At 39.5% G+C, this 26,073-nt stretch overlaps 1 protein-coding gene across 3 annotated transcripts in view; it reads right to left on the bottom strand.

The window, feature by feature from the left end:
* Positions 1–26,073, bottom strand: part of PTPN14 (protein tyrosine phosphatase non-receptor type 14) — a 120,451-nt gene that overhangs the window by 27,853 nt on the left and 66,525 nt on the right. For 2 of the 3 annotated variants that reach the window (XM_082047381.1, XM_082047380.1), the window contains exons 4-11: positions 15,764–15,861; positions 13,482–13,549; positions 10,000–10,070; positions 8,235–8,322; positions 5,718–5,806; positions 3,999–4,086; positions 3,222–3,304; positions 889–946 (exon numbers count right to left, since the gene is read on the bottom strand). In XM_082047381.1, the coding sequence (XP_081903507.1) occupies positions 889–946; positions 3,222–3,304; positions 3,999–4,086; positions 5,718–5,806; positions 8,235–8,322; positions 10,000–10,070; positions 13,482–13,549; positions 15,764–15,861 (643 nt within the window). The remainder of the gene's footprint in view (positions 1–888; positions 947–3,221; positions 3,305–3,998; positions 4,087–5,717; positions 5,807–8,234; positions 8,323–9,999; positions 10,071–13,481; positions 13,550–15,763; positions 15,862–26,073) is intronic. The other variant, XM_082047382.1, reaches the window with a different exon arrangement.

The raw sequence follows: 26,073 nt of genomic DNA, 5'->3' as shown, positions 1-26,073 counted from the left end.
ACACTCCATATTACTTTCCTGCCTCACAGCAATAGGCCAATGGAATCATCAGTCTGGGAAGGTCTATAGAGCAGGTTTAAGGTATATCACAAATGAAAACTGGCAGCCTGCATACAGACAATATTGCCCTCTGTCTAAGGGACCAGCAGTGCTGTTCCTACTCTTATTTAAGGGGTTCTGAATTATGGAAGAAACACTGACATACTAGGTGTTAAAATTGGATCCACAAAAGCATCCTTAGAGCTGATTGGGAAAAAAAGATTCCCACAGATGTTTTTAGTAAAGATTTCAGGAAAAAAGTTATCCAGTTTTGTCAGATTTACAGTATTTAAGATTAGTTAAATGGAAACAAATACAGTTTAAGGAAAACTCTGAATCACAATCCTGTACTGATTTTAATAGTTTTAGTTAAAATCACTGTAACTCGATACTGAAACTAGGCTCTTAACTCAAGAAGTTGATACATTGCAAGTAGACTTTACACAAAAACATGAGGAATGGAAGAAACGTGAAAGGAGAAGCTGAAAAATTAGGTAACGACTAGATTTTGATGTATACAGCAAAAGACATCTCAGATTCTTTCTAGAGAATTATTTTCTTTAGCTATTGAGCATAATCGCAATCCAGTAGAAAAGATGCTTAGTTTCTGCAGGGCAAATAAAAATATAATGCCTTGAAGACTGTAATTTTTAATGCTCAGTGATGATATTAGCCAGTTAAATTAATCAACTTGGGCAGCCACACCCTTGAAATTCATTCCGATCATATTGCCTACAACAAATGAGTAAATGCGCTTATTTGAAATTTAGAAAGTATTCCATCTTACACAATGCTCCATCCTATTACAAAGGTTATAGACATTCTCAAAGACCCCACCATGGCACATACCAAGGATGACCTACTCCAAGTGGGTCGTCGTCGGATAGGAGGAGGAGAACTTGATTGTCTGTGGAAGAAAAAGTAAAGAGAAATACTAGAAACTAGAATATTTCAATTCTGCTTCAAGAATAGATGGGAAAATCAAGAGATGAGGAATCTGTAAGTATTGCCCATTAATGAGATTTCAAAAAATATGAATAAATGAAAATAATTCAGGTCCTTCTCTTAATACAGAAAGTATTCCAGTTCCAAAATATACATGCCGTCTGTTCATTATCCTATTTGGCTTACTTGGAACCACAAGAAAGAAAAACTCCTATTTAAAAATGAATTAAACAAACGAGTCTCTTAAGCAAAAGAAACTGAACATGGCACACAGGCACGGTCTTGGGTGACTTAAGGTGAACATTAAAACAATGGCAATTTTATGAAATTCATAGCAATCACTCCAAAGCAATGGGTACAGATCAGGAGGGGTAAAAAAAGAAAACAACAAGGTGCAACTTGTTAGATGACACCAGCAGAACCACACATACAGTGTTAGAGTCGCCAGGTGCAGCAGATGGAACAAGCAGCGTAGGAGGGGAAAAAAAATGAGGAAGGGAAAGAAACTAGTTGAAGGAGGCAGAAATACAGTGCTTACGTGAAGAGAGGAAAGGTGGAATTTGTCCTCTTACAGTTTCTGATCTGGTGAAGGATGTTATGTGCGATTAGAGGAAATGCACACAGGAAAACAAACAACTAGCATTTTAACAGAGGGCAGGAAAATCATTTGCCTAGAAAACACACACTGGCATATACTGTCATCAATATCTGTGGCTCTAACACAGAAGCTGATACCACATGAGGCTGTGGCAAGGAGAGCTGTTCTAAAGGCAAAAATACATTTAAATTCCAGTTCTTTCACTCAGTGACCTCAGGACATTCCTATGTTTATTAGTCCAAATATTTGTAAGTTGTATATGAAGCTGCCACATACACCCAGTTTATGGTACCCACATACTTATGGCTCAGTGTTTAGAAATAAACACGATCAAAAGCTATTGGTTTTGCAGTCTGGATTATGAACAGTAACAGAACAGTCTTCTCTGTTCACCCCAATGCACAGCTTCAAAAGGGGAACATTCCAAGATCCCAGACTATTTTGTTTTCTTTCTTGACTGTCACAGGGGAGACAATCCCGAGCTTCCTTTGAACTCAATTTCTCTGAAACCATTAAAATTAAATTTAGTATTAAATTACTGAAATGCATTATATGTTGCTAAGAAATGTCTTTTCTGGTCTTCTACTCACCTCCCAAGACCTGTAAATGCCATCTGAAATCTAATCAACATTTCCTTTCTAGAAGTGAAAAGATCACTCTGTGCAGTTCACCTCATTGGTCCCTCCAATACTCTAACTCATCGTGTGTTAACATATTGGGTGCACATGTAATATTAGAAAGCCAGACCTTCCAATCTTCCCTTCATCATTTCGGCTTTATTTTCCAACAGATGGCATTACCCAGCTAAACAGATGGGATGTCCAGCTCTAACTAGAGCTGTTGATAAGAGATCAAGTTCTTCATTTCTTTCCAGCTAAACTGATAAATTTTGTAAGGGATTCATGTTCTCAATGCTATACAAACCCTGCACATCATGAAAATTTCTCAAAACTCTAAACTTCTCAGAGCAAAATTCTTCTCAAACCAAAATTGCTGTGTGCTGGTATAAATGAAACATACTCAGCTAATAAACTGACTTTTGACTTACAACTGAAGACTCATGAATTCCTCCTGTGTGAGAGGACTAGCTCAAGGCCAGATCCTTAGTAAATGTTTAAAGTAGAGACTAAAAGAGACTTTGGGTTCAGATTTACAGTCTCTGCTGCATCATGCTGGTACAGCTACACAGCTGTACATGCCCAGGTGTCCTCCCTTGTTTGGTGCATGTAAGAAGCAGATAAATTATACTGCCCAAACTAGAAGATGACAACTTGTGTTTTCCACCAACCTTAGCAGCTAGATCTTCAAAACACTTCACATTTTGGTATGTTAACATATGTCACCTTTCACTCCAGTTTATACTAATACTCTGGCTTATGAACAGCAGAGACCAGGGGCTTCAATTTAGGACACTCTGTCAAATTTTGCTGGTTGGGGAGCATCACAAGGCTCAGAATGAAATTTCATTCTCAATTGTCTTGCTGGTGGTTAAAACAAAACAAGAAAAAAGTGGAAAGGGCAAAAGAATAACTGACACAAGTGACTAGAACAAAACAAACAAACAAAACCAGACACGCCAAAACTCAGAGCAATTCCAAAGCAGGGTGTCAGAAAACAACTCTGAAGAAAGAGTACTCACTCTGTGCAGATTTTGTTCTGTTTGTAAAACTTGTGTCTTGCTGCAAACAGCCGTGAAATATATTTGGCATTTTCAAGATCATCCTTTAAACACAAGGAATAGAAAAAAAAAATCATTTTGTTATCCTTACCAAGAAGTAACAAAGAAGATTTTTAAAAAACCAATTGCAGTAATGCTTGGTAAGGTCCGTCACGTACAGAATCTGGCTGCCAAGAACATGTCTAGTGCCCTCAAGAGCATTCAAGGCATTGAATTTCTGAAATGCAGTGGCATGCCTTTGCATGCTGCCACTCCACTGTTAAGTCACAGTGGGAGGAGAGGAGGGACAACACCAAAAAAAAAATTGTTCAAGCTTGCTGGTCCAGTTTCTATACTGGTCTTGGTTCAGGGAAATGCGATTTGAAATGGCACAGAACAGCACTGCAGCCCTCTGAGTCCAGTATGTGCACACATGGGAGCTTATGTCGCATTTCTACAACCGCTTATGCTGCTATATTTACGCCAGCATGAAAGACAGCGTGGCTCTGTGATGTTTTATCCAACAAGCACTTCAGCTTTTTGCAGACTTCCCAGCATACCTTGGGATGCTTGGAAGAGAATGCAAATATTGATAGCTAAACAGCCTTATTTTCACTGTCTGCATAAAGTAAAATGTGAACTTTTGGGGTGGAGGCTTATGGTAAGCAAGCCCCTTTGGGAAAGTGGAATTTTAAAGTGTTGGTTTTTGTTTTTATATAAGCAGCTTTCTTGATGACACTGATTAGATTTTTTCCTTACCGTGTGAAACAGCACATTCTCTTCTTTGTTGATCAACTCAAGAACAATCAAAGACTTGTTATGTGCTATATTCGCAATGTCATTCCACCTGTAGAGTAAAAAAAATGCAGTAGAGTTTGCCAACACATACATTCAAACATTTCACAAACACATTAAGAATCCCTTAGTCAACATTAGTCTCGTTTTACGGGAAAGCTTTTCAGTAGCTGTTTGGTAAAGAAACATGGTCAGGGAAGTACGGAAGTCATGCTCTGATTCAAGGAGAAACAGATATTCAGCTCTTAACCCAAAGCAGGAGAGTTAAAAGCTCTCTTTAAATCATCAGTTTGAACACTCACAATAGAACCTACATTGAAAATACACTAATGATAAACATTACACCGAAGTGTGGCATTTTTGAACTGATTGGTTTTAGCCACATGTAGTAGATTTTTATTTTTTTTCTTAATATTGCCATTCCTCTCCAAATGCTGTTTCCAACTTTCCTCAAGTGCCAATTCTTCAGAAAGAAGGTTGACAACATGGTTATGTAGACTGTGCATACCACATTAATACTCGGTTTTTATGTTCGCAAACTTTTTTTTTTTCCAAGTAATTGTCAGGTTACCCAAGATCAGAGTTATAATCTTCTTACAAATAGCTGACAGACATTTGCACACATTGCATGCAATCCATGGGGATGGAAAGGACTTGTTTTTTCTGTTTGCAGCACGCATTCCTCTTCATGTCATGGCAGGATGCTTGAAGTGCATACTTCCAAAGAGTAAGGATCCCAGAACCAACCACCACTTCTACATGTAAAGAAACTTCTTGCTTCTGTCACCTAGCACAGTTAAAGGATTATCTAATTTCTTCTCAAAATTAAATATGCAAAACACCAACTATGTGGAAAAGGGAACACTATCATTTTTGAAAATGACCACTGAAAGCCCTTTAAAGCAATAAAAAAATCCAACATTCCAGCCTTAGCTACTGACTAAAAATTAGAACTCCTCATAAAACACAATTTTTTGGCTGCACGAATGTTCATATTCTAATAACGGGGACTAGCACAAACCTACTTCAAGTTAACACTGACAGTAATGGAAATACCCACCAGAACAGTACCAAAGAGAAATGAGTGAAACCCTGGCCTCCCTGGAATCATGGAGATTTCTAGCAACATTTTCATACAGAACAATCTTTTATAAGTAATAAAACCCACAAAAGAAAGTTAACGGAAAGGCTTAAGTGATTCTTAACAACCAAAATAGACAGAACAAGTAAACAAATGACATAACTAGCATTTTCAAAATCATGGAAAAAGGAAATACAGCTTTTTTTTTTTTTTCAGTGGGGCATATAAATATGGCAACCACATTTTCAGAACTGTCGAGTGCCTAGGCTGCCAACCGTGAGGTTTAACAGATTTGCCTTCAGAAGCATCAAAGTAGTAGACATAAAGGCAAGAAAAGAAAAGGGATCAAGGCCTTGTAAGCAGAACAAGATACATGACAGACAACTATATCCTTCTTGCCGCCAAACCCATTCACAGACATCAGAAATGATTCTTTATCACATCTCTTATGGCCAAGAGGCCAATCCTGAAAACAGTGAGGTGAATACTCCTTAGTTAGAGGACTGGCACTATTTAAGTCACATATATAAGTAAAGAATAGACCCCACGCACAGAGCTCTGAAAAGAAATTCACTTAAAATAGAGAAGACCCTAGTTTTTACCTGTAAATCACAGTTGTCCTTCCAATTCTGTTTTTTATGAAGATCCCCATGAAGAAAATACCGAGTTGTATGTCATTTCCATGATTATCCTGCAGAGATATGATATACATTTAGTTTAAAAACGAAACGGGCCAATATGTGCATACGAATGCCTGCTGAAATACCAAACTGAAGCCCTTCTTCAGGAATAATGCAGAACTAACCCTTGACTAATCTATAGTTTGCTGTTTGATAGGACTCTGATTTTCATTATTCCAAAGTAGTTAGCACTGGATTAATTCGGTTGGTTAGTGAGAACAGGCGAAGACTAAATGAGCCCAAGGTTCTCCTCTATCAACCAACACACACATCACAAACTGGCATTTGTTGTACAATACCCCACACTCCCTGTCATTGTGATTATAGCTACCTAGAGCCCATGTGACTACCAAAAGCAATAGTCCTCTTTCACATTCGCGGCATTTCTCCAGGCACCTGTTAAAACACGTCGAGATTTCAGAAAACCACACCTGGAGATGGAATCCCCCTCAAAAGCTATACCCTTCACGGTTCCTCCTTTTAAGTGCTCCGCGTAGAAGTTCACAGCCATGTCACTCTGCAAAGTATCTCTACCTCTATACAGATACATCCACCACTGTTTTTCAGTTATTGGATTAAGTATTCATCTGCATGCACCACAATGTCCACTGTTCTTGAGTTGTTTTTCAGAAGTTCAGCTGGTTTTGTGCCTACCCATGTCTCCTTGCAGGCTCCTGTCTGAAAACCATCCACTCCTGTTCCATTTTGCAATCAGCTGTTTTCTTAAAAATGCATTTTATTTTTTGCTACAAAAGCTTAATGCTGTTGACAAAGAGTTTTTTCCTACTTTTATAAACAAAAGCAACTCCCTCTCAGCTGCATATATATTGTTTCACACTTTAAAGTGGTAAATAAAAATCACACTAACACAAAGAGTGTGGTTAAAAAGAACTGCTAGAAGAAAGAATTCAAGAGAAGTTAATGCACTACACATGAGCAAATTCTAGAAACCACCAGGCGTCCCTGCATTTCAATAAATCAGATTAGAGCTGCCCTCCTGGCCCCGCTGTGCTTCATCTCCAGAAGGCAACAATCTGCACCTGTTTCTAACTACTAAGTGTTAGGCCTGTTGCAAACAATTGATGGATGCCAATTTTCAAGCCCCAACCCAGGCACTGATTCTCAGTGCTGCATACACTGGCATTCTTCCCCATATACTACCTGTCAGCAGAGGTCCTACAGCTGACAGTCTCCAGTTTAGTCTGATTAGAGGACTACATATTCCTCTGCTTTGTCCCAGAGGCAGCTTTAGAAAGCAAAAAGACTGGGGAAATGTATGTATTTGTACACATATACGTGTGTGTGTGTACACATGCAAATATCTATACACAAAGAAAGAGAAACATATTTCTAATGGTATTTTCTAAAAGGAACAAAAGAGAAATCTTTCTTTTTCCTTTCAGTACAATTCTATTTATCTACAAGGCTAGCATGCTGCTGTTTGATAGAAGGGCAACATCTTCCTGCAATTTTGCAGAGCACTCTGTCTGCCATTCACACTTATCTTACTGACATGAAGTAATATTGAATAACAATTCCAAAACAGAAATCCTTTGCAGCAGCATGCAGCATTAATCTGAATTAATCTGAGAAAATATTGATTTCATTCTTCGACAATACACATTCCATAATTTGTGTTGTTGGATAAGGTTTGTCTGCCTGTCACCTCTTCCTCTTCAGGCCAATTTTGAGACTGGTCAAAGCATCAATCTTGACTTAATCAGAAAGCTTGTTTGTTTGGTGTGGGGTTTTGTTTGTTCATTTTGTTTTTAAATTCCAAGTCAACTTTAACTAGCAGAAAAACTGCCAGCAGCCAACCAGTTACAGTGCCTGGGCTGGTTAGCAAAGAGAAATGGGGCAGGTTGTTAACAGCTGTTTTCACTTTCTCAGCACAACTTTATGGTGGCACATGCTCCATAAGGTCAGGCAGACCATCCATGGCAGAAAGGTGCTTCCAGTGAAGGGAAAGTGCCTACAAAGGCAAAATAAACCTTGAAACTTCCGCTCAATTTTGAATGTGTGGAGGACACATAAGAAACTAGGGGAAAGGTAAAGTTAATACTTGGTTAATAGCAACTTAGAAAGACGTGAACAGGACTTACCCTCCTAAAGAAGAGAAGAGCTGAGGTTCATTTGCCTCAGTCACTCTCCCTCAGATAGAACTCAAAGCAAGGAGCATCTCTGCTTCCCAAATGAGCAGGGCCCAGCACGTGGCAACCTCTCCCACGAAAAGGATTTTCGTGGAAGAAAAGTAACACTAGAGAGATAAGATACCCTCATGCTGTGATGTCCAAACTACCAGCAGTCATTTCACCCTCCAGAACAGCGAAACAAGTCCTGTCTCTTTTGGACAAACAAAACTTGCATGCATTCCAAAGGTCGCTGCAGACTCCTACGTCGTTTGGGTCAGAGGTTCTTTTATAACACACACTAACATACCTTCACAGGGAAGATTTCTTGTCCGAACCCATCAAGGCGTTCCACTTCATTGATGTACATTAGCTCAGCTTCTGCTGCTGTCATGCCACTGCAGTTAGAGTAACAAAATGCAGCAAATGTTCAATATTATATGCGCACAAAAAATACTAGTGGAAAAAAGGGAGATGCTGCCTAGAAATGCACAACACAAAACTAACTTTCAACATCAGGATCATAATCAGCAAGGGGAGGAATTTTACTAAATGTTGCTAAGATGAGGTACAAAGCACAGTTCAAATTGCAGGAAGAACAAACTGAACTGATCATATTACTCAGTTTCTTCTGCACACATCAAATATTTTCCAGGTTTTATTAAAACATCAGGCCATTGCATCAGGTTGTGTCTAGTTCTGGATGACCGATCTGAGCCATAGTGGTCCTAATCTGCATAAATATTACACAAATCCACTGAAGTTGCTTAAAATGACTTAAAAGGGAAGACCTACATTTTCATGTTGGCTGTTCAAAACCACAGGCACAAAATCAAAAGTTGAGCAGGTTCTCTTTCATAATAGAGAACAAACCACCTGAAAACTTTTACACACGTGTCGACACATGCTGCTGTCACAGCTCAGGAATTCAGACAGATTTCAGTTCTCAGAAGCAGGTCAGAATAGATTGCAGGTTGTTCCAAAAGAAGGTCATTATTAATGTTTCTCCTCTTTGCTCCTCCTTACCACAGCTTACAAACAGAAATATAGGAACCAGACAAATACTTGGGAGAAAGAGGTAGGGAAAGGAGGTGGAACGTGATCTACCTTCTGAAGTGAGGATAACTATTTGTTCTTTCTGTTGCGGAAATAGAACTAATAAGGGCAACAGGGGAGGGAAATCTTTTAAGTCTGTGAGTTAACCAAGATCACATAAGCAGCCCATGGCAGAGAGCGGACAGAGCCAGGCCTGTTCGTGGCCAGTTTGGAAGCCAAGCCTTTGGTTGCATCAAAGGCTCAAGCTTGCACTGACACTCAGACCGAGAACAGCCTTAGACCCAGAGACTGGTATTTGCACCTTTACAACCGTTTTCTGTCATATAATGGGAAGTGCTACACCCTTCACATAATATTCCTATTGCGTGTAATGTAATAAAGCTTTAAATGCAAATTCATAATATAACACAAAAGATTATTTCCATTTTTCTAAGAACAGCACACAGGAAATTTGAGTATTTCCACCACCAAAACACCCAGATGACACAAAAGACACCTGCTGACAAAGAAGGGATTGGTACTTGAAGCACTAACAAATACACTCCTATCTCATTAACTAGTAACAGCATATTGTATCTTTTCCACAACTAGACTTAGAACCCAACTTCTATTATTTTAATTTCCATTACATTGAAAGCGTGTGTATCACCCTAATCTCTTGAATGAGAGAAAACCCTTGGATCACCCGTGATCCAGTCGGGGTCTTTCACTGTCAGGATTTCAATGAAACCAAGAAGAGAAAGGAGTCTACTACATAGCACAAGTAACGTTACACATGCCCATTAATCCTTATGGTGCAAATGTTCATTTATTTAAGATTAAGTTCCTCAGCCATTTTGTGTTCACAATAGGCAGATCTTTTGTAACAGACTAATTAAAAATCCAATGACACGCAGTGTAATAGTAACATGATGATAAGCTAGTTTACCCCTGCCAGAAAAGCATGGAGAGGAAGGGAAGTCCTAGGAGGATGCTGAGAACAACAAAAAATAATCCAAACCTTAACATGTCAAGCTCACCTGTGAGTTCGGTGCTCCTGAGCAACCTTTTGAGTCAATTCCTCCAAGACAGCTTCATCCTGGCTCCAATTCTGTAAAAAATACGAAGTAGCATTGAAAACGAGTCACCCAGAGATGACAAAATGAAAGATGGGAATTATGATGGCAGATGTTTCAGGATTGATTCACAGAATCACAGAATGTTAGGGATTGGAAGGGACCTCAAAAGATCATCTAGTCCCATCCCCCTGCCAGAGCAGGAACACCCAGATGAGGTTACACAGGAACGTGTCCAGGTGGGTTTTGAATGTCTCCAGAGTAGGAGACTCCAAAACCTCCCTGGGCAGCCTGTTCCAGTGTCTGTTACCCTCACTGAGAAGAAGTTTCTTCTCAAATTTAAGTGGAACCTCTTGTGTTCCAGTTTGAACCCATTACCCCTTGTCCTATCGTTGTTTGCCACCGAGAAGAGCCTGGCTCCATCCTCGTGACACTCACCCTTTATATATTTATAAACATTAATGAGGTCACCCCTCAGTCTCCCCCAAGCTAAAGAGGCCCAATTCCCTCATCCTTTCCTCATATGGGAGATGCTCCACTCCCTTGATCATCTATGTTGCCCTGTGCTGGACTCTCTCCAGCAGTTCCCTGTCTTTCTGGAACTGAGGGGCTCAGAACTGGACACAATATTCCAGGTGTGGTCTCACCAGGGCAGAGTAGAGGGGAAGGAGAACCTCTCTTGACCTGATTCCTGCTTATGCTTTTCCAGGTAGTTATAGAGAGGGAACTTATCACCAACTGCACTGAAAATTCAGAGCACAGGATGCTGAAAATGTGCAAGGAGAACACAAGGGTCTGGCTTCCAGGTTGTTTTTTTTGTTTATTTGTGTTTTGTTTTGTTTTTGAGGAGAGTAGAAAGATACTGTCAAAAATAGGGGTAAAGTGCCTATTATTCCAAAACATGGCACAGAGTACAGCGTACAGATAAGGGATCTTTTTTTAGATAAGGACCAAACAGGTCTTTAAAAACACTTGGAAGTCTACATATTAATATTTTAAACCAGCCCAAAATAATGCATAGACTATGGAAAATGAAGTCATGGTTATTTTCTGTCCTGTAACCTACAGGTACTTCATTCACCATGTCAAAAAAGGATTGAAAGTTTTGCTACTTCTTCCAATATGTAATAAAATGTACTTTATGCTTGCAATACATTTCTGAGCAGAAACTTTTATCTTCTGCAAATTTAATAATGTGTAGTAGAAACTATTCTGACATAATTGGGAGCAAGTTAATAAAGGAAGTCTGCCCGTAAGTTCGGGGTGGGGGGAAGGAAGCTGAAAAACCTTTCTTGCAAAACCTCAAAGTTCTTATTTTTATTTTAAAAAGCCCTAAGGCTACATGTACTGTACTTAAATACACTGCCTGTTTCTTGCTCAATGGGGCCCTCCCTCTGATATTTGCTTCTGCCACAAAAAAATGTGAAAGTGGTAGCGTGCTAATGAAAAATGGCATGGTACATGCCTATGCACAGCTACACACCTGTGGGGTGTACTGTGTACATAACTTGGGTCTTTTCCCTGCTGAAGAAATGCCATTTGACACACATTGCAGCCTCACAAGATCAAACAGTACAAATGTAGCTGTTCCTCCTTCATCCACCAGCTCAATTCACTAATGAATTTACAGCAATGTTCTCGTTGGAGGCTCTTTCTATGCCCAAGGTTCACTCAAATCCTCCCACTTGTTCCAGGACTAGTTTTTATATCCGAAGCACTTAGCAACTGTCACTGAACTTGCAGTGAAATATTTACTATTACGTTATCCACTCCTCCCCAGAAGAGCAAAGACATGTAGTTAAAGAAATGTTTAGAAAAATAGTTGATTTAAGAGTAGGTTTCTGAAGACTGTAAGAAGCAGATACTTTGGTGATTTTATTCAAGTCAGCAACAGTAGCATGGATGAAAGGCAAGATATCACAGAGGGGCACACACAAAACAGGAGAGCTGACCACACCATCACGCAGGCAGCTCACTCAAAAACTGAGGTTCTACGACATGGGGCCAAACTGCTGAACCACACAGAAATTAACCACCTGAAAGCTCATCTACAGGCCTAAACCCTCCCCTAGGTGTTTTTTCTGAATAGAAAAATAATATCAGTATGTTGAAAGAACTTTGCAGAAGTTCAGTAATTTACAAAGTGAGAGCTTGATGACACATTTCTGTTTACATTTGCAGCTGCCTTCTTTCCCGCTTAGGCTATCATACATGACTTCATAAGCCATCAGCTATACACAAGCTCATCAATTACTTGTCAATAGATAAAGGTGACTGACCAAAAAAAAAAAAAAACCTGCACCATTGGTCAGGCTAATGGAAGCTTCTTAGTGAAAGGTCAATACTGAAGCCACACTCTTAACTATACAAGGTATATTCAGATCTCTATACATTCATCGATTCCCCTTCTTCCTGCTGACTCATTTTTTCAGATGATTTTGAACTCTGTCTACTAGCTCAAAATTGCACTTTCGCTTCAAGACACTGTACAGCTGTCACCTTTTTGGACTTGAGAAGGGACTATCTGCTGCAGTTCCTGTACAAAGAGCACCGGTAAATGGGACAAAATGCTTCTGGACATGCCTTTCTCAAGCCTTCAAATTACAGTGAGATGAATCACTCTACCTCTCCACTAAGTGCAGAGGGAAACCAGATGCCTGAACTTCCAGGCAGCTACACTCTGGGCATGGCAACCCCACCCCACTTCCAATTTTTTTTTCCCATTTAGAACAAATTCCAAGATCTTTTACATTTTATGAAGCTTACACTCGAGACTTGTGCTGATGGACTTGTTCATCTAAGTTAAAGCCAGCCTTAACCGCAGCAGGCTTTTTTTTTTCCTCTGATCCACCCTCCCGGAGAGGGTTGGTATTTGTCACCAGAGTTTCTAATGTAACTAGTGACCTAAAACCCTTCCATCAGCATTCAAATTATTTTCTAGTTTCCAGTGTAAATTTAGAACAAGTTTACAGTATAGTCCTTGGAGAACATTTTGAGAAGTCCTGATTTATGCTTCACTCCAGTGTAATAGTTGATACAAATTCACAAATTCTCTTGAGGATAGGGTGCATGATTTGTCCTGTAAAAGAACATTTACTCCATCAGCAGCCCTCATATCCCCTTGTTATTGTGTTACTAATACTGTAGTACTGCTAATATAGACCTTTTTAAATAGCTGTAAACTCTTTTGATTCAAAGAAGTATATTTCTTTTGTTGACACCTACTCCTAGTGGAGGCTTAACAGGAACTGAAAAAGGGCTGCATTTCCATAGTGCATATTCGTTTGGATACAACCAAGTACCTTGCAGGTTTTGAGAAGCAAAGTTCATCTTCACTATTAATAGTTCAGCACTGGTGCTTTTTACTCTGCTATCAAGAAAGCCATCTCTGAGGCATGGAGAAATTATTCATAGAAGACCACAAAAGAGGTGGATAAGGAACTCACCATAGGGAACAAGACATATTCTCGGAGGAAGTCATGAGATTCAAACTGATTATAGTCTCCAAAATCCGCTGGAAAAAAACAACACAATTACTCCTTTTAGCAATTTCCACACATGTTAAGACCACACTCAACCTTCGCACAGATGCTTAATTTCAAGTGGGCGAGTTCTCTCTAAAGCCACAACCCAGCACAAAGATTTCTGCTTGTACTTCAGCTTTTAACATGGAGGTCTGAAAATAATAGTGTTATTACTAGAGATCAAATAACAGCCAACAAGTAATTTCTCTCTTTTGATCCATAATATTACGACCATTTGCAATGCTTAACCATCAGGAGTGCAGGAGTTTCTTTTTCTGTAACCTTCATGAACTAATAATACCACCATCTCAAATGGCTGGGATTGCTCAGCCTCTCTAAAAACAGTTCACACTTTGGCTTCTCCAACGTTTCCAACCCTGAATATTACCCTACCTCTGCTACAATTCTACACAATTGTACAAAAGATGCTTAATTTTACAGCCTAGGAGGTTAAAATCCACTAGCCAATTCTATTAAAAATGGTCACCAACCAACACAGTTTCGGGCGGGGGCAGGAAGGTCTTATCCCTCTGCAGCCAATACAGCAGTACGGGCGCTGTGCAGGTTTAACTGACTGGCCCACACTTTTCTACTCGCTTTTCTACTTCTTCTACATCTCTAAGAGGCAATCGCCTCCATGCTTATGTTCACTCCTGTGTCGGGCTGAGGATTCTTGTCTCTATGTCCTTGAAACCGCAGAGTTTTGAAAATGCTTTCTAAAGGCTGAACTACGTTAAAAAAACCCCAACAAAACAAAGCCTATACTTATCTATCTGTTAAATACACAACAGCTTATATCAAAAGAATATCTTGCCAGGAGGTTTTTATTTTATATTAATTGAACTGGATCAAACGCCATCTACAAGATACTCATATTATAGAAGTTGGAAATTCCCACCATAAATCATACTAGCTAAACATTCTTTCAAAGCTTCTAGACAATTTCACGTATCGCAGGATGCCAAAAAATGCAGTTTCATTTTGTTTTCACCTCAGAGTTATGTTGTAACATAAACAGAAAGAAATCAAAATGGACATGAAACAGAGTCTAAGTTTAAAAGAAATAAGTATTTCAAATATCTTCATTTGCATCACATGCAAAGGACAAAGGGAGTAATAAAAGGTCAGGAATAAAGCGAACAAGATTCTGATGCAATGGTCTTTGAAATAAAATAGATCATATAGAAAATTCAGAATAAAAGTGATTACTTCAAACTGCTTACAAAGACTGACTCACTCGCAAAGTTAGCAAAAAGCTTCAAAAACACAGGACCAGTGAAACATTCATTATCTATTGAGCCCTAACTCACACAATGGAAAAACTTAATTTACTTAAATTCAGTATGGAAGCCTATACATATATTTTCCTGTGTTAATAAAACATTTCAAGCTTTGAGAGGAAACATTTTTTTCTTCAATTTTTGACCAAGAAATAAGATACTAAAGTAGAATTTCTACTGCCCTACGGAGGATCATCTTAGCATTACTCTCCACTGAACCTTTACTTTTCAAGAATCAGATCTTCATGTTTGCAATTTATATATATACTTCCCGATTCCCTCTCCTCAGAGGACATGCCCAGAACATGATTGCTGAAATTCTACCTTAGATTCTAATAGTCAGTCATGGAGAAAGTGAAACATGCTTTTCCAAATACAGGGCTTCCTCCTCTGCCCATATACATTATGTGACTCCTACTTCTGTTAATGTCCTTAGGAGGCTCAGAATAAAAATCATATCATAAGAAGTAGTTTATTATTAATTTATAACTCATATAACAATTATGGTCATGTGTTCTTTCATACTTCAGATAGCACTATACAGCAAAACGAGTTCTTAATTAAAGGCAACATTAAAGCTGCTGCTATGCTCTTTGATGTAATTGCATTTCAAACCAGAGAACGTGAATCAAACTCATTACTGCAAAGTGCTCCATGGTTGGGGTTGGGAGAACTGGAGTTTTGTTCAGATTCACTAAAACAGATGTTAGAAATAGGAAAGTTGAACACTGTGATGTGTTTCATCATTCCCTCCCTGAGGGTGTGAGCGTTTCGTCAAGGACAGTCCACCTATGGACTTTTAAATCAATAGAAAACCCAGGTGTTGTGAGCAGGGGTCGCATTAGGCCTTAGTGCCTAGTCAACATATAGAACAAACAAAAATAAACAAAGTTGGAAAAGGGCTATCAGGTCACATCATCTTACCTTGCACTGCCAAGCCAGCTAGTCGAATTCCCTGCTCCAATGAAAAAAGTAACCGGCCATCGAGAACATTCTTTTTCACTTGTAGGTAATACAGATATCTACAAACAAAACACAACTTAGCACAATTTAGAACATCTGTATGTTTATACATTTTCTGCAGAAGACTGCTGAAAACAATAAAAACTCAGCACAAACAGGTCAGGCTGTTAAAGAGTGGTCCATGCCTGGCTTCACAAGTTCCACATTACCAAAACATATCAATGTGATCCCTACATGTGCAATGCTTACAGGCGGATGAAAAGGAAAATAAGTTGTTCTAACTTGTGTTCCCTGGACTACATAGAAGAGGGGCATTGGTTGGGATTACTTTCAGCATAAAATTTGTAGAGGTTACTGAAGACTGTGCAATCACCAATATAAAAAGAGGCTGTTCCATATTTCTTTGGCCATTTTTGCTCCAGTGTCGCCATTCTGATAGAACAAACAGAATTTTAGCAATATACTACAGCCTACTGACATAACTTTAACTGTGGCCCATATAGAAGTTTTTTAAATTAGCATCTCCCATCTGTAAGGATGACTTAGACACCCAAATCAAGCAAAACCAGCTTCTAATGTCAGTCACTTGCTGATCTGCAGTAGCTCATCACAAGTTTTAACCACAGTGACAGAAAACTCACACATTTCACCTTACATTTACCATTGAGTAGATGATGTCAAACAAGAAGCTTTACACAAAAAGTTTAACAAGTCACTATCCCCATCTGTGTATCCCTCTCATCCCCTGAACTGGACCAGCCCCGCAGCAGAGCTGGACAAAGCAGCAGGGATGTGTCCCAGTCCCTCTGGTGCATCAGGTTGAAGTCCAGTGGAGACACCTTCATTAACAGGCCACACCTTTCTATTCTGCAGGCACCAAAGCATGTTCCCTTGAGCTACCTGTGTGGCATGGGCAGAAAAAAACAGGTGGGGGCAAGACAGGCAGCTGAAGAAATTACAGCCACAACTGCAAGGACACCAGATCGGCCACTGATGTGCCAACAAAATACAGTTGAGTTACAGCAATGTAACGATCTCACGTCCATCAGCTTAAACTTTTGGTGTAGGCATATATAACCTGTCCCAACTGACACTAAACACAATTCCTTCTCAGCCAACATGCAACAACTCATCAGGTCTGAGCCCAAAGGCAGAGGTGCTGCCATGGCGCTCAGCCTCAGGCACCCAAACCCCAGACCTGCTGAGAGCAAGTGATGGGTGACCCGCGTTAGGAAACCCCCAAAACCAAGAAAGGAGTTTCCCAGCCTGTGGCCAGACATCCTGGGTTTAGCTGCAGCTGAACCAGGTTAGGAGGTCACTGCTCCCTTCAGCTGCATGCCTGCTCAGCCCCCTAACACAAAGGGCATCCTCTCAAAATGACATGGATTTAAAAAATAACTGCTAAACCAAGTTAGAAAGAAATGGTACACCAGTGTGCTAGCCAGTCTCAGAGACTGCAGCCTCTGCAAGGCAGAGAGCAAAGAGCAATCAGAAAGACTAGGGGCAGTAAACTCCTAACTGGACTTGGCTGCAGCCAGCACACCACATCTGACCTTACCTTTGAACCTTTGGGAATAGCAAAGAAACTGTTCTGGTCTTGTTTCAACGATTTCAGACACGTGTGCGTGTGTGTAAGTCACCTTCCCAGCGCCAATGCAATTAACCCTTCCTTCTTGGGAAGAAGAATGACTGTAACTCATGTCACGGGGACTGCAAAGCCATAACTATACTCGAAAATGTTACCATTTAATTCTGCGTGGAGGCAACAGAAAAAACCTGCGTGCCTCAAACCCAGCATAACCCAAGCCACGCTTCAAGGGCTATTAATAAAATGCAGCATTTTACATTTTTCTTCAGTTAACTCTTCCATGAGTGATGTGAGATGCAGTAACCTGCCACTAGACAGCACCAACGCTCTGAGCAGACCCGCACTCCCAAGGCAGCAGCAGGGTGTTCAGAGGCTATGGGCACTGCAGGGCACAGAAATCCTCTCAGAGAAGGCCTGTGCACATATTCTTCACATCTGAGAAGTTCCTTTCAGAGTCCACAATTTTTACATACACAGAAAAGGTAACTGTTGTGTTACTGGTTTTAGGCTTCCTCTTCACCTCTCTCCTTTACAGAACGCAGAAGAAAATTTTCAAACAGGAAAAATATAATCTCATTTAAAATGCTTAGATTTGGCTTTCACACAGCCTAATGAAGATTAAAACCTCAGGGGATTTTGAAATTTCATAGAGGCAGCATAAAAAGCATACAACTTCTAAGCTTGAGCCCTGTGCTTCAGTCCCAGGTTTCACACTTGCCGGGTCCAAGAGATAAATCAGCTTGTTTCCACTTCTTTGCAATGACTAAATCCCAATTGTGAAAATACACAAACTTTCATACAAGCTTGACATAAGCTGCTTTATCAAGTACACATGAGAGCAAGTGTTTGCTGAATCTGGTCTTCAAGACCTGTAATCCTGAAAGGCGGCTATTTATGTCAATGCTACATATGCATGCATGAGTTACACATTCTAGTCTAACAGAAGTAAAATCCACATCTGTTGTAAAGTTATAGCTACTGTTAAAACAAACACAAATTTAAGAGACGATATGAAAGTCAAAACAACGTAAAATTTTATAGTGAGATCTTAGCTCTATAGAAGCTGGCCGGCCATGATTCCAACCATAGTACCCACAAAACTACAGATAAACCACAGAAATTATTATTTAGGTAAGCATCATCAAAAATACTATGATAATACAGTTATTGTAGTATCAAATATTATGACCAAGACTTTCAAAAGAAACAGTGATTTGGGGCTTTAGTTGCAATTGTAGTTGCCAGTACTTTAGAAAAATTGTTTTAAGACAGCAGACAGCACACACTTTATGAGAAAGATGCCCATTTACAGGTGTTTCACCCTCATTGTCAGAGACAGGTCACTTTTAAAAATCATAATAGGAATATTCTACTATATTATGGCACAGTATTGCATTTACTAACACTGCAGCAGAATGAAATTTCAGAATTTATTATATGTTGCAGAGTGACATGCAGTAAGAGTTTAAAAGACACATATAATTAGCTCTCTGACATTAACTAGTGCATCCATCAGGCAAAACCTCCTGGAGAAAGTTGTCACCTTTCACAGGCAAACTCACTGAAAAGCAATGACCTGCTATGGCTCTGACACCTTTTTCAATGGAAGTGCCAAGAAAAACTGAAGACTGAGGCAGAAACCTCTGGTCTGTACCAGCCTCGTCTTTACTCCTGGAGTGACAGTGACATGGGTCACCCACCTCAGGTGTCCCCTGACATCTTCCTGCATTGTGGCCACATTAGGTAGGAACTGGGACATCTCCTTTCACAAGGCATGAACTGGAGCGGCTAATTCCACTGCCAAGGAAGATGAGGAGCACACCCTGGAGGAAGCTCTGCTAGAAGGCTCTAATAGCCCTACAAGCCACAGATTCATGTGCTGCAAAACTGTGGTCAGGCTCTCTGCCCAGCCAACAGAGAGGAGAAATTGGCCCATATTCTGTTGAGGATTTGAGGCTCCTCCATCTGAAATTACATTAAATGCTATTATTATGTCACTATGCTAGCTGAGACCGCTCTTTGTTCGCTTGGATTGCAAAAGTATATCTATAATTTGAGGGAAATGAAACATTTTTAAAATGATTCAGCTATAGATTTGCTAAGGAAAGCTGTTCCAGAACAGCAGATCAAACCATGCATTTCACAAGCCACCTATTAGGTGGTCTAGTTGGGAAAGCATATGGAAACTGAAAAAAAAAATAGAAGTCCGCCACCTGAACCCCCAGATAATACAAGGCAAGAAATTCAAAATTAAGACTGACAAAGCTTTCCTCACAGAGGCATTCTGGCATATTAGGGGTGTGCAGGGCAAAAGAGACACCACCATAGCCAAGGGGGCAGAGAGCTGAAATCTCTCACCTTTGATGCTCATTTTGGGTTGAACATTTTTAGCAGAGCCATTGTGTATTCAATGTAATAAAGGCTACTACAGTTTGCCAGCCTGTAGCTAATTCCAAGGGGAATGGGAGTGGACAACAAGTCTGAACAAAGCCATAATTATAAGGATATCATTTCCCACAACTCTATTTAGCCAACATAGAAAACATTAAAAGTATATTTGCATCTATTGCACCAAAAAGCATGCTTTTTAATAAAGTAAATAAGCTGCAACTGGACAAATATGATACATCTGAACTCCAGAATCAATGTCTGCATCTTAGGAATCCATACTATATCAGAAGAAAAAACAAACAAACAACAACAACAAAACACTCAAATAGTATTAGTAAGCGGGAGATAAGGGTACTGGTTTAAAATTTAATTGCAACACTCAGATTCAGACTCGGCTACTGCTGTGTAAATGTAAAGAAACTCCATTTGCCCACACAATTCTTCAAAGACCTCCCAAGATCAGGATTCTTGTTTGTTGTCCTGTCACTTCAAAACAGAACACGCATGTTTGTATAGTGTCACCGAATTCATTGTACCCTACCACCACCACTGTTCATCTGACGTATAAGCTCTGTTGCTGTTTTATATATGCTGAAAACAACTCAATACATTTTACTGATTTCTGTTCTCTTCAACAACCAATGTTTCAGATACCACAAGTCATGCAGAACCTGGCCTGATCAATATTGGAAGTGAGATTAAAGGATGGTTTACAAAAATAAGAATATAGGTTAGTTTTCCAGAGTAATTGTACTGGTGCATTCCATCTTCACAATTTTCCCATTAGTGAATTCTACAAAGAACCACAAGGCAAATATTTCATTAATAATTACTCAATATTATCAGACCCAGTAGCCTTAGTAATGAACAGCATCCAACCTGCTAGGCAATGTACAAGAACGGAACAAAAAGTGCTTATTGCCCCACGGATTTACAGTCTAAATATATATTTCCTATACATACACAGATCTACACGTTTATACAAACAGGTGATAGGATTGAGATAATAAGGACTAATATTCTTTGAATGCTGTACTGTGATCAGTCTGGATTTTTGTTATTTTTCCCTAGCTTTACTTTCCTTCGCTGCACATCAGAGTCAGGAAGGGTTTGGAATATACACATTATCTGTACTGCAACAGGAAACGCTTTAATTTTTTCTTTTTTTTTTTTTTTCTTTTTAATCAGTCCTTGTGTTTTTCTGGGTATTTCAAGCCAGTATGAATAAATGCATTACAGTTTCAATACTAATAAATATTTACCTTGAGTGTATTTGGAAATACACAAAGCTCTACAAAACACATATTAGTTACCCAAGAGGTACAATTCCTTTAAAATCGTTTCTAATGATGCAATTACCGGCATGACTAACTTTTTTATAACTCATTAGGTACCTTATTGGCGTCAAGCCTATCTATTGGATAACTTCACAGCTATGTAGTTTAACTTCTCTGGAGGAAAACTGCTTTACTGCCTCATATCTCCAAAATAAGAAGTCTTTAAGACCTAAAGGAGTAACAGATTGGCCCACAAGTGGTTTAGCTCAAGACCTTCAGCTCTTTTCCAGCTTCAAAAAAAAAAATTGCAATTAGAGTACAGTATGATCTTCTAAAATTAGGAACACAATAAAAGTCTCATTGAATCATAACATTCCAACTCAGCTCGTTTGGGTTTATGTTAGTACAGTATTATACTTCTGAGCAGACACACTGCAATGTATGCTTATGCAATAATCTGCCCAGAGGGAAGCAGTTTCTCCAGAATAGAGGCCTTTTATCATTTACTGAAATTATTTTAAGCATTAGCTTTGATATTGATGTGTCTGTTGTTCACCTCACACTTTAAAATCTCCTATGATCTTGGCTTTGATAATATTTAACTACGGGATTCCACAGAAACCTATTTTTTATTTTAAACATGGGGCCTTTCATTTTTTTCTCAGTCTTCAAGTTAAACAAGCCAATGATTCAGCTATTCAATGGGCAAAGGAACTAACTGAGAATGACAAAATGGGGCTTATTTATTTATTACATATTTGAGACAATAATAATAATAATAATAATAATAATAATAATAATAATAATAATAAACAACTCTTACTGGCTGTTTTTCTCAGAAAAACTTGCTTTAAATAGTATTAATGATCATTAGCCTAATTTTATAAATAGAGTATCTGAGGTACACAACTGGTGGAGTCACTCATGTAAACTCTGGCAGGAAACCATGGCAGATTTGGGACATCCAAGCTTTGTTCCCAAGCCTCAATCCAGAGTACTACTTACTGGATGCTGCTTATTTCATGTGGGTCACCCAACAACTGCAACAAAACTGATTGCAAACTCGGACTGGATTTTATACGGCAAGAAAGAAAGGCAGGCAGATAAGACCAGTCTTTTCAGATACGATGTTCAGCATATTGGCAAGGATGGTGTTATGATTTCTGGGCCTGAGCATGCTGAAACACATTTTAGATGCAAGGCTTCAATCAGCACATCTTAATCTAAAGGCACTTTAGAAAAAGAGGTACATACATTGATGATGTCATTGCCAGCAACGCAGTGCTAAGGCCTTGTCTTTGCTGTTGTAAAAAAACGTAGATGATGTTGATAAACAGAACATCTCCAGCTCACTCCTCTGGAATTTCATCAGCTTCCCTCCCAGCGAAAGTCTGATGTTTCACAGTAGTAGACAATAGCCATTTATCTGGCATTTGTGGTAGAATATAAAAAGCAATGGCTGTGCTTCCACTACTAAAGGGTAATATTTTTAGAAGGGTATTATTGAGAACAAGGCTACCACACCCTGTCACAGACCTTCAGAAAGACCAACAGACTTGCCAGAAAAAAAAACAAGGAAGGAGACGAAAGAGCCTTTGTCACACATGCAGGAGAAAATTCCTTCAGAAGCTCAAACTGTCAATGCCAATAGTGAAAACAGAGTCATAACAGTTTGTAGGGTAGGAACTGCTTGATCATAACAACCTTGTAAGGTAGGTCATGGTTAGCTTCAGGTAACTGAGAAATGAGGTTGCTCAAAAGCAGCATCCAACTGTCTGCATCCTGGTTTCCTCCAGCAGCTGGATGGAAAACATGACTGAAACTAAAACTAAAATAAATTAAATATATGGAAAGATTTGTGTCATTCCTCTTCCCCTTCCTCATGAGAGAGAACAATGCTGGGTTAGCATCATTTTCACACATTGGATTGTAAAAGGAGGACAGATCAAAACCCAGTTCATATCACCTACTTCTACATTGTTCAATCTCTCTCTTTAAAAGCAACAGTTTATAGCAAAACAGGAGGAATGGGGATTTGGCTAAAACAGGCTAATTTCACAACAATGGTCACTTTCCATTTGTTTTGATATGCAACTTGTGAGCATAAGGGTAAATGATACAGAGCCTGGGGGGCGGCTTGCTGTAGGCGCTGCGATGGGCACACAGTGGAAGGTAAGTCACCACCTCAGACCATTGAAATTCCTACCAAAGGCCAAAGTCTTCCAAGGTTAAGGTCCATCTACACAGTCAACTCCTGGCTAAAGCTACTAGAACAGGAAAACCTTTGAGCACCTAAAAACAGTCTGATCAGAATTTTGCACGGCTTTGTTGTTTTTTACCACCTCTATTTCTTCAGTTTACTACTGAAACGTTGTTCTTATGCACGCATTCTCCAAAAGACAGTATACTAAAATTTCAGATCTCCACTTCCACCAATTCTTTACACAGCTGGCAGAAGATTTCAAATGCAAATGCCAAGTATGAATGTTTTAGGAGCAATAAGCTTTGTTTTCTGGCATCAGTCAATGAAGTCAAATTTCTGCAGCAAAACCAAGCATTCAAAAAATAGTAGAACATATATATTGCAAGTGGACATGGGACTGTTTAGGAAGGCAATACATGCTTTATAACCTTTCACACATAAGCACCTGCTTCCAGTATAGCCTGTTATCAAAGTGTTGTGGGTCTTTGGAGCCCAGTGTTAAATGGATGGCTGGGGAAACCCTTCACAGTGAGACACGAGATACCAGCATCACACTCGGTGTTCTTGTTGGCAGCAAAATACTGAGCTTGGACTGTAAAGAAGTGCTCTGCGAGTGTTTTTCTCTACCTGCCATTTCTGATGGGTCACAAGCACAGACATGCAGCCAGGCCTTGTCGTGGCCTGCAGACGTGACACAAGCCTTCCAAAACATGCACTCCTTCCCGGAGAGGCTTAGCCAGCAAATGTGGCCTTACCACGTCCACCAATTTCTCAGCATTAAAAAAGGAACCCCCCAACAACAACAAGTCCATCCTCTGCACTTGTACTTTTTGTCAAGAGCGTATTGTACTTTTCAGATACTCCAAGTTCAAATAAACCCACAAAGTTAAACCTTAAATGAAAAGGCCAGTAATGGCATGCTTTAGCAAGAAAGGAAGGCATGCCACAACCTGATCCTGATTTTCTGCCCCTGAACTCTTGAATTAATTATAACAAATTACAGGGAGCCCCAATACAATTTATAAGCACCATAAACTCCCTAACAACCACCTATAATTTTATCAGAGTTAATCCAAATACCTAAACAATTATACAGGACAAAACTCCAGCATGCCTTTTAGAGTTAAAAAATGGTGGAAGCCATATTTTCTTGTCTTCCAAGCACACTCTCAGCAAAGGCTACGTTTGGTCTCTGCAAGCTGGAGTCCAGCAAAGCCAGGCCCTGGTGACACCACCGTAACATTCATTCTTATAAAGGCTGGAATGGGATTGCGAAAGTAAAGCAAAACAATCAAAACCATGTAATGTGAAGAAATCTGTATTTTAGTGTTTTCAGCTGAAAAATGACATTCAGTGCAAGAATAAATACTACATTGAAATACTAGACTGAAACATTTGGGAGTTAAGAGTTTGTTAGACTCTCATCTTTGAAAAAAGGCACTTATCCATCTGGTTTGGGTTTTAAGGACATGCTAAAAGTTTTACTGTCCAACATGGCAGTCCTATTGACTTTAGACTACTCACACAGTTAAGCTTAAATACATGCTCAGGTATGTGCTCCTGTCCCCTGAACTGAGCAAAACACTTCCATTTGGCTACAGTAAACTGAAGGTTACAACATAGGAGACTTTATTTTTTCTTATTAACTTCACTTTCTTTTTTTGCCATTTTTTAAAATTAAAAAAAAGTAGAACTGAGTCAGGTAGGTGGCACTGCAGCAATGCCACATACTGCTTTTCATACACAGATCTTAAATGCTGTAGAGGAAGATTGCAATTCTCATAGTCCCACCCTATTGCCAAAAACAACAACAACAAAAAATCACAGGGAGAAAATAGGGGCCTGAGGCAAGATGCAACTTCCCATAATGGTGATAACACTGGAACTAAACTCCGATCACCTCTTCATCAGTAAGGTGCACAGGTCAAATGGATATCAAAGTCTATGAAAAAATCTTGCTTGCTAAACTCCCTTCAGCTTTTTTGTGCACCCTGCCAGAAAAAAATATCTGTACTCAACTGGGGTTTTTTTTGAGTGCAAACTCACAGAACTGCTGTCTCCACCTTCACCTTCCTTCTAACACGGTCTCCCCATTCCCACATAGCATCCTCAGGAGCTTCAACTACATATAGGCTCAATAACATAGCATGCAGCCTGCATGTAATTTCCCACTTAACTAGTTACATCCTCAACACATCAGGTCCCACACACAGAGCAACTCCCGCCCCCAAATCCTTAAATGGTATAAAAGTAATGGTAGCTGTGAAGATCTATTCTCACAAAGACGCAAAATTGCAAAGATGAGCCATGGCTATGTATGCTGAAGACTACTAAACCTCAGGGGGAAGAGGAGCACAAGAAACCCTGTTGATCTTTCCTGGTTTGGAAGCAGGAAATGATTCCAGCAAAAATGAGATTAGACCCCCGAAAGTTAATAATACCTTAGATTTACTTCCTTTACTCATATGCGTTGACTCAGTTCAAAATATGCTGCTCCCTCCCCTGAAAAGAAAACGCAGCTAACCTTCAAGCTGTCTTCACTGTGGGAAAAGGTGGTTTAAGTTACATATGGAAGCAATATGAGTCAACAGTTTGAAAATTCTCCTGGTAGCCAGCCAGGTTAATGGCCGAGCAGGTTAGAATATCATGCTAAAAAAATGTGGTGAGTTAACTAGAACATATGTATACTCTAGCTCATACTATGCAACGCTGAAAATAAACAGATAACTCTTTTTAAAAATTAGGCTAAGTTCAGGTGTAACTCTATTCTTTGGACACAAAACAAAGAGTTTGGATTGCCCCATACTCCCCG

The sequence above is a fragment of the Streptopelia decaocto genome, assembly GCF_964273445.1.
Source record: "Streptopelia decaocto genome assembly, chromosome: 3".
NCBI lineage: Eukaryota > Metazoa > Chordata > Aves > Columbiformes > Columbidae > Streptopelia > Streptopelia decaocto.
This window is presented reverse-complemented; position numbering and strand designations above follow the sequence as displayed.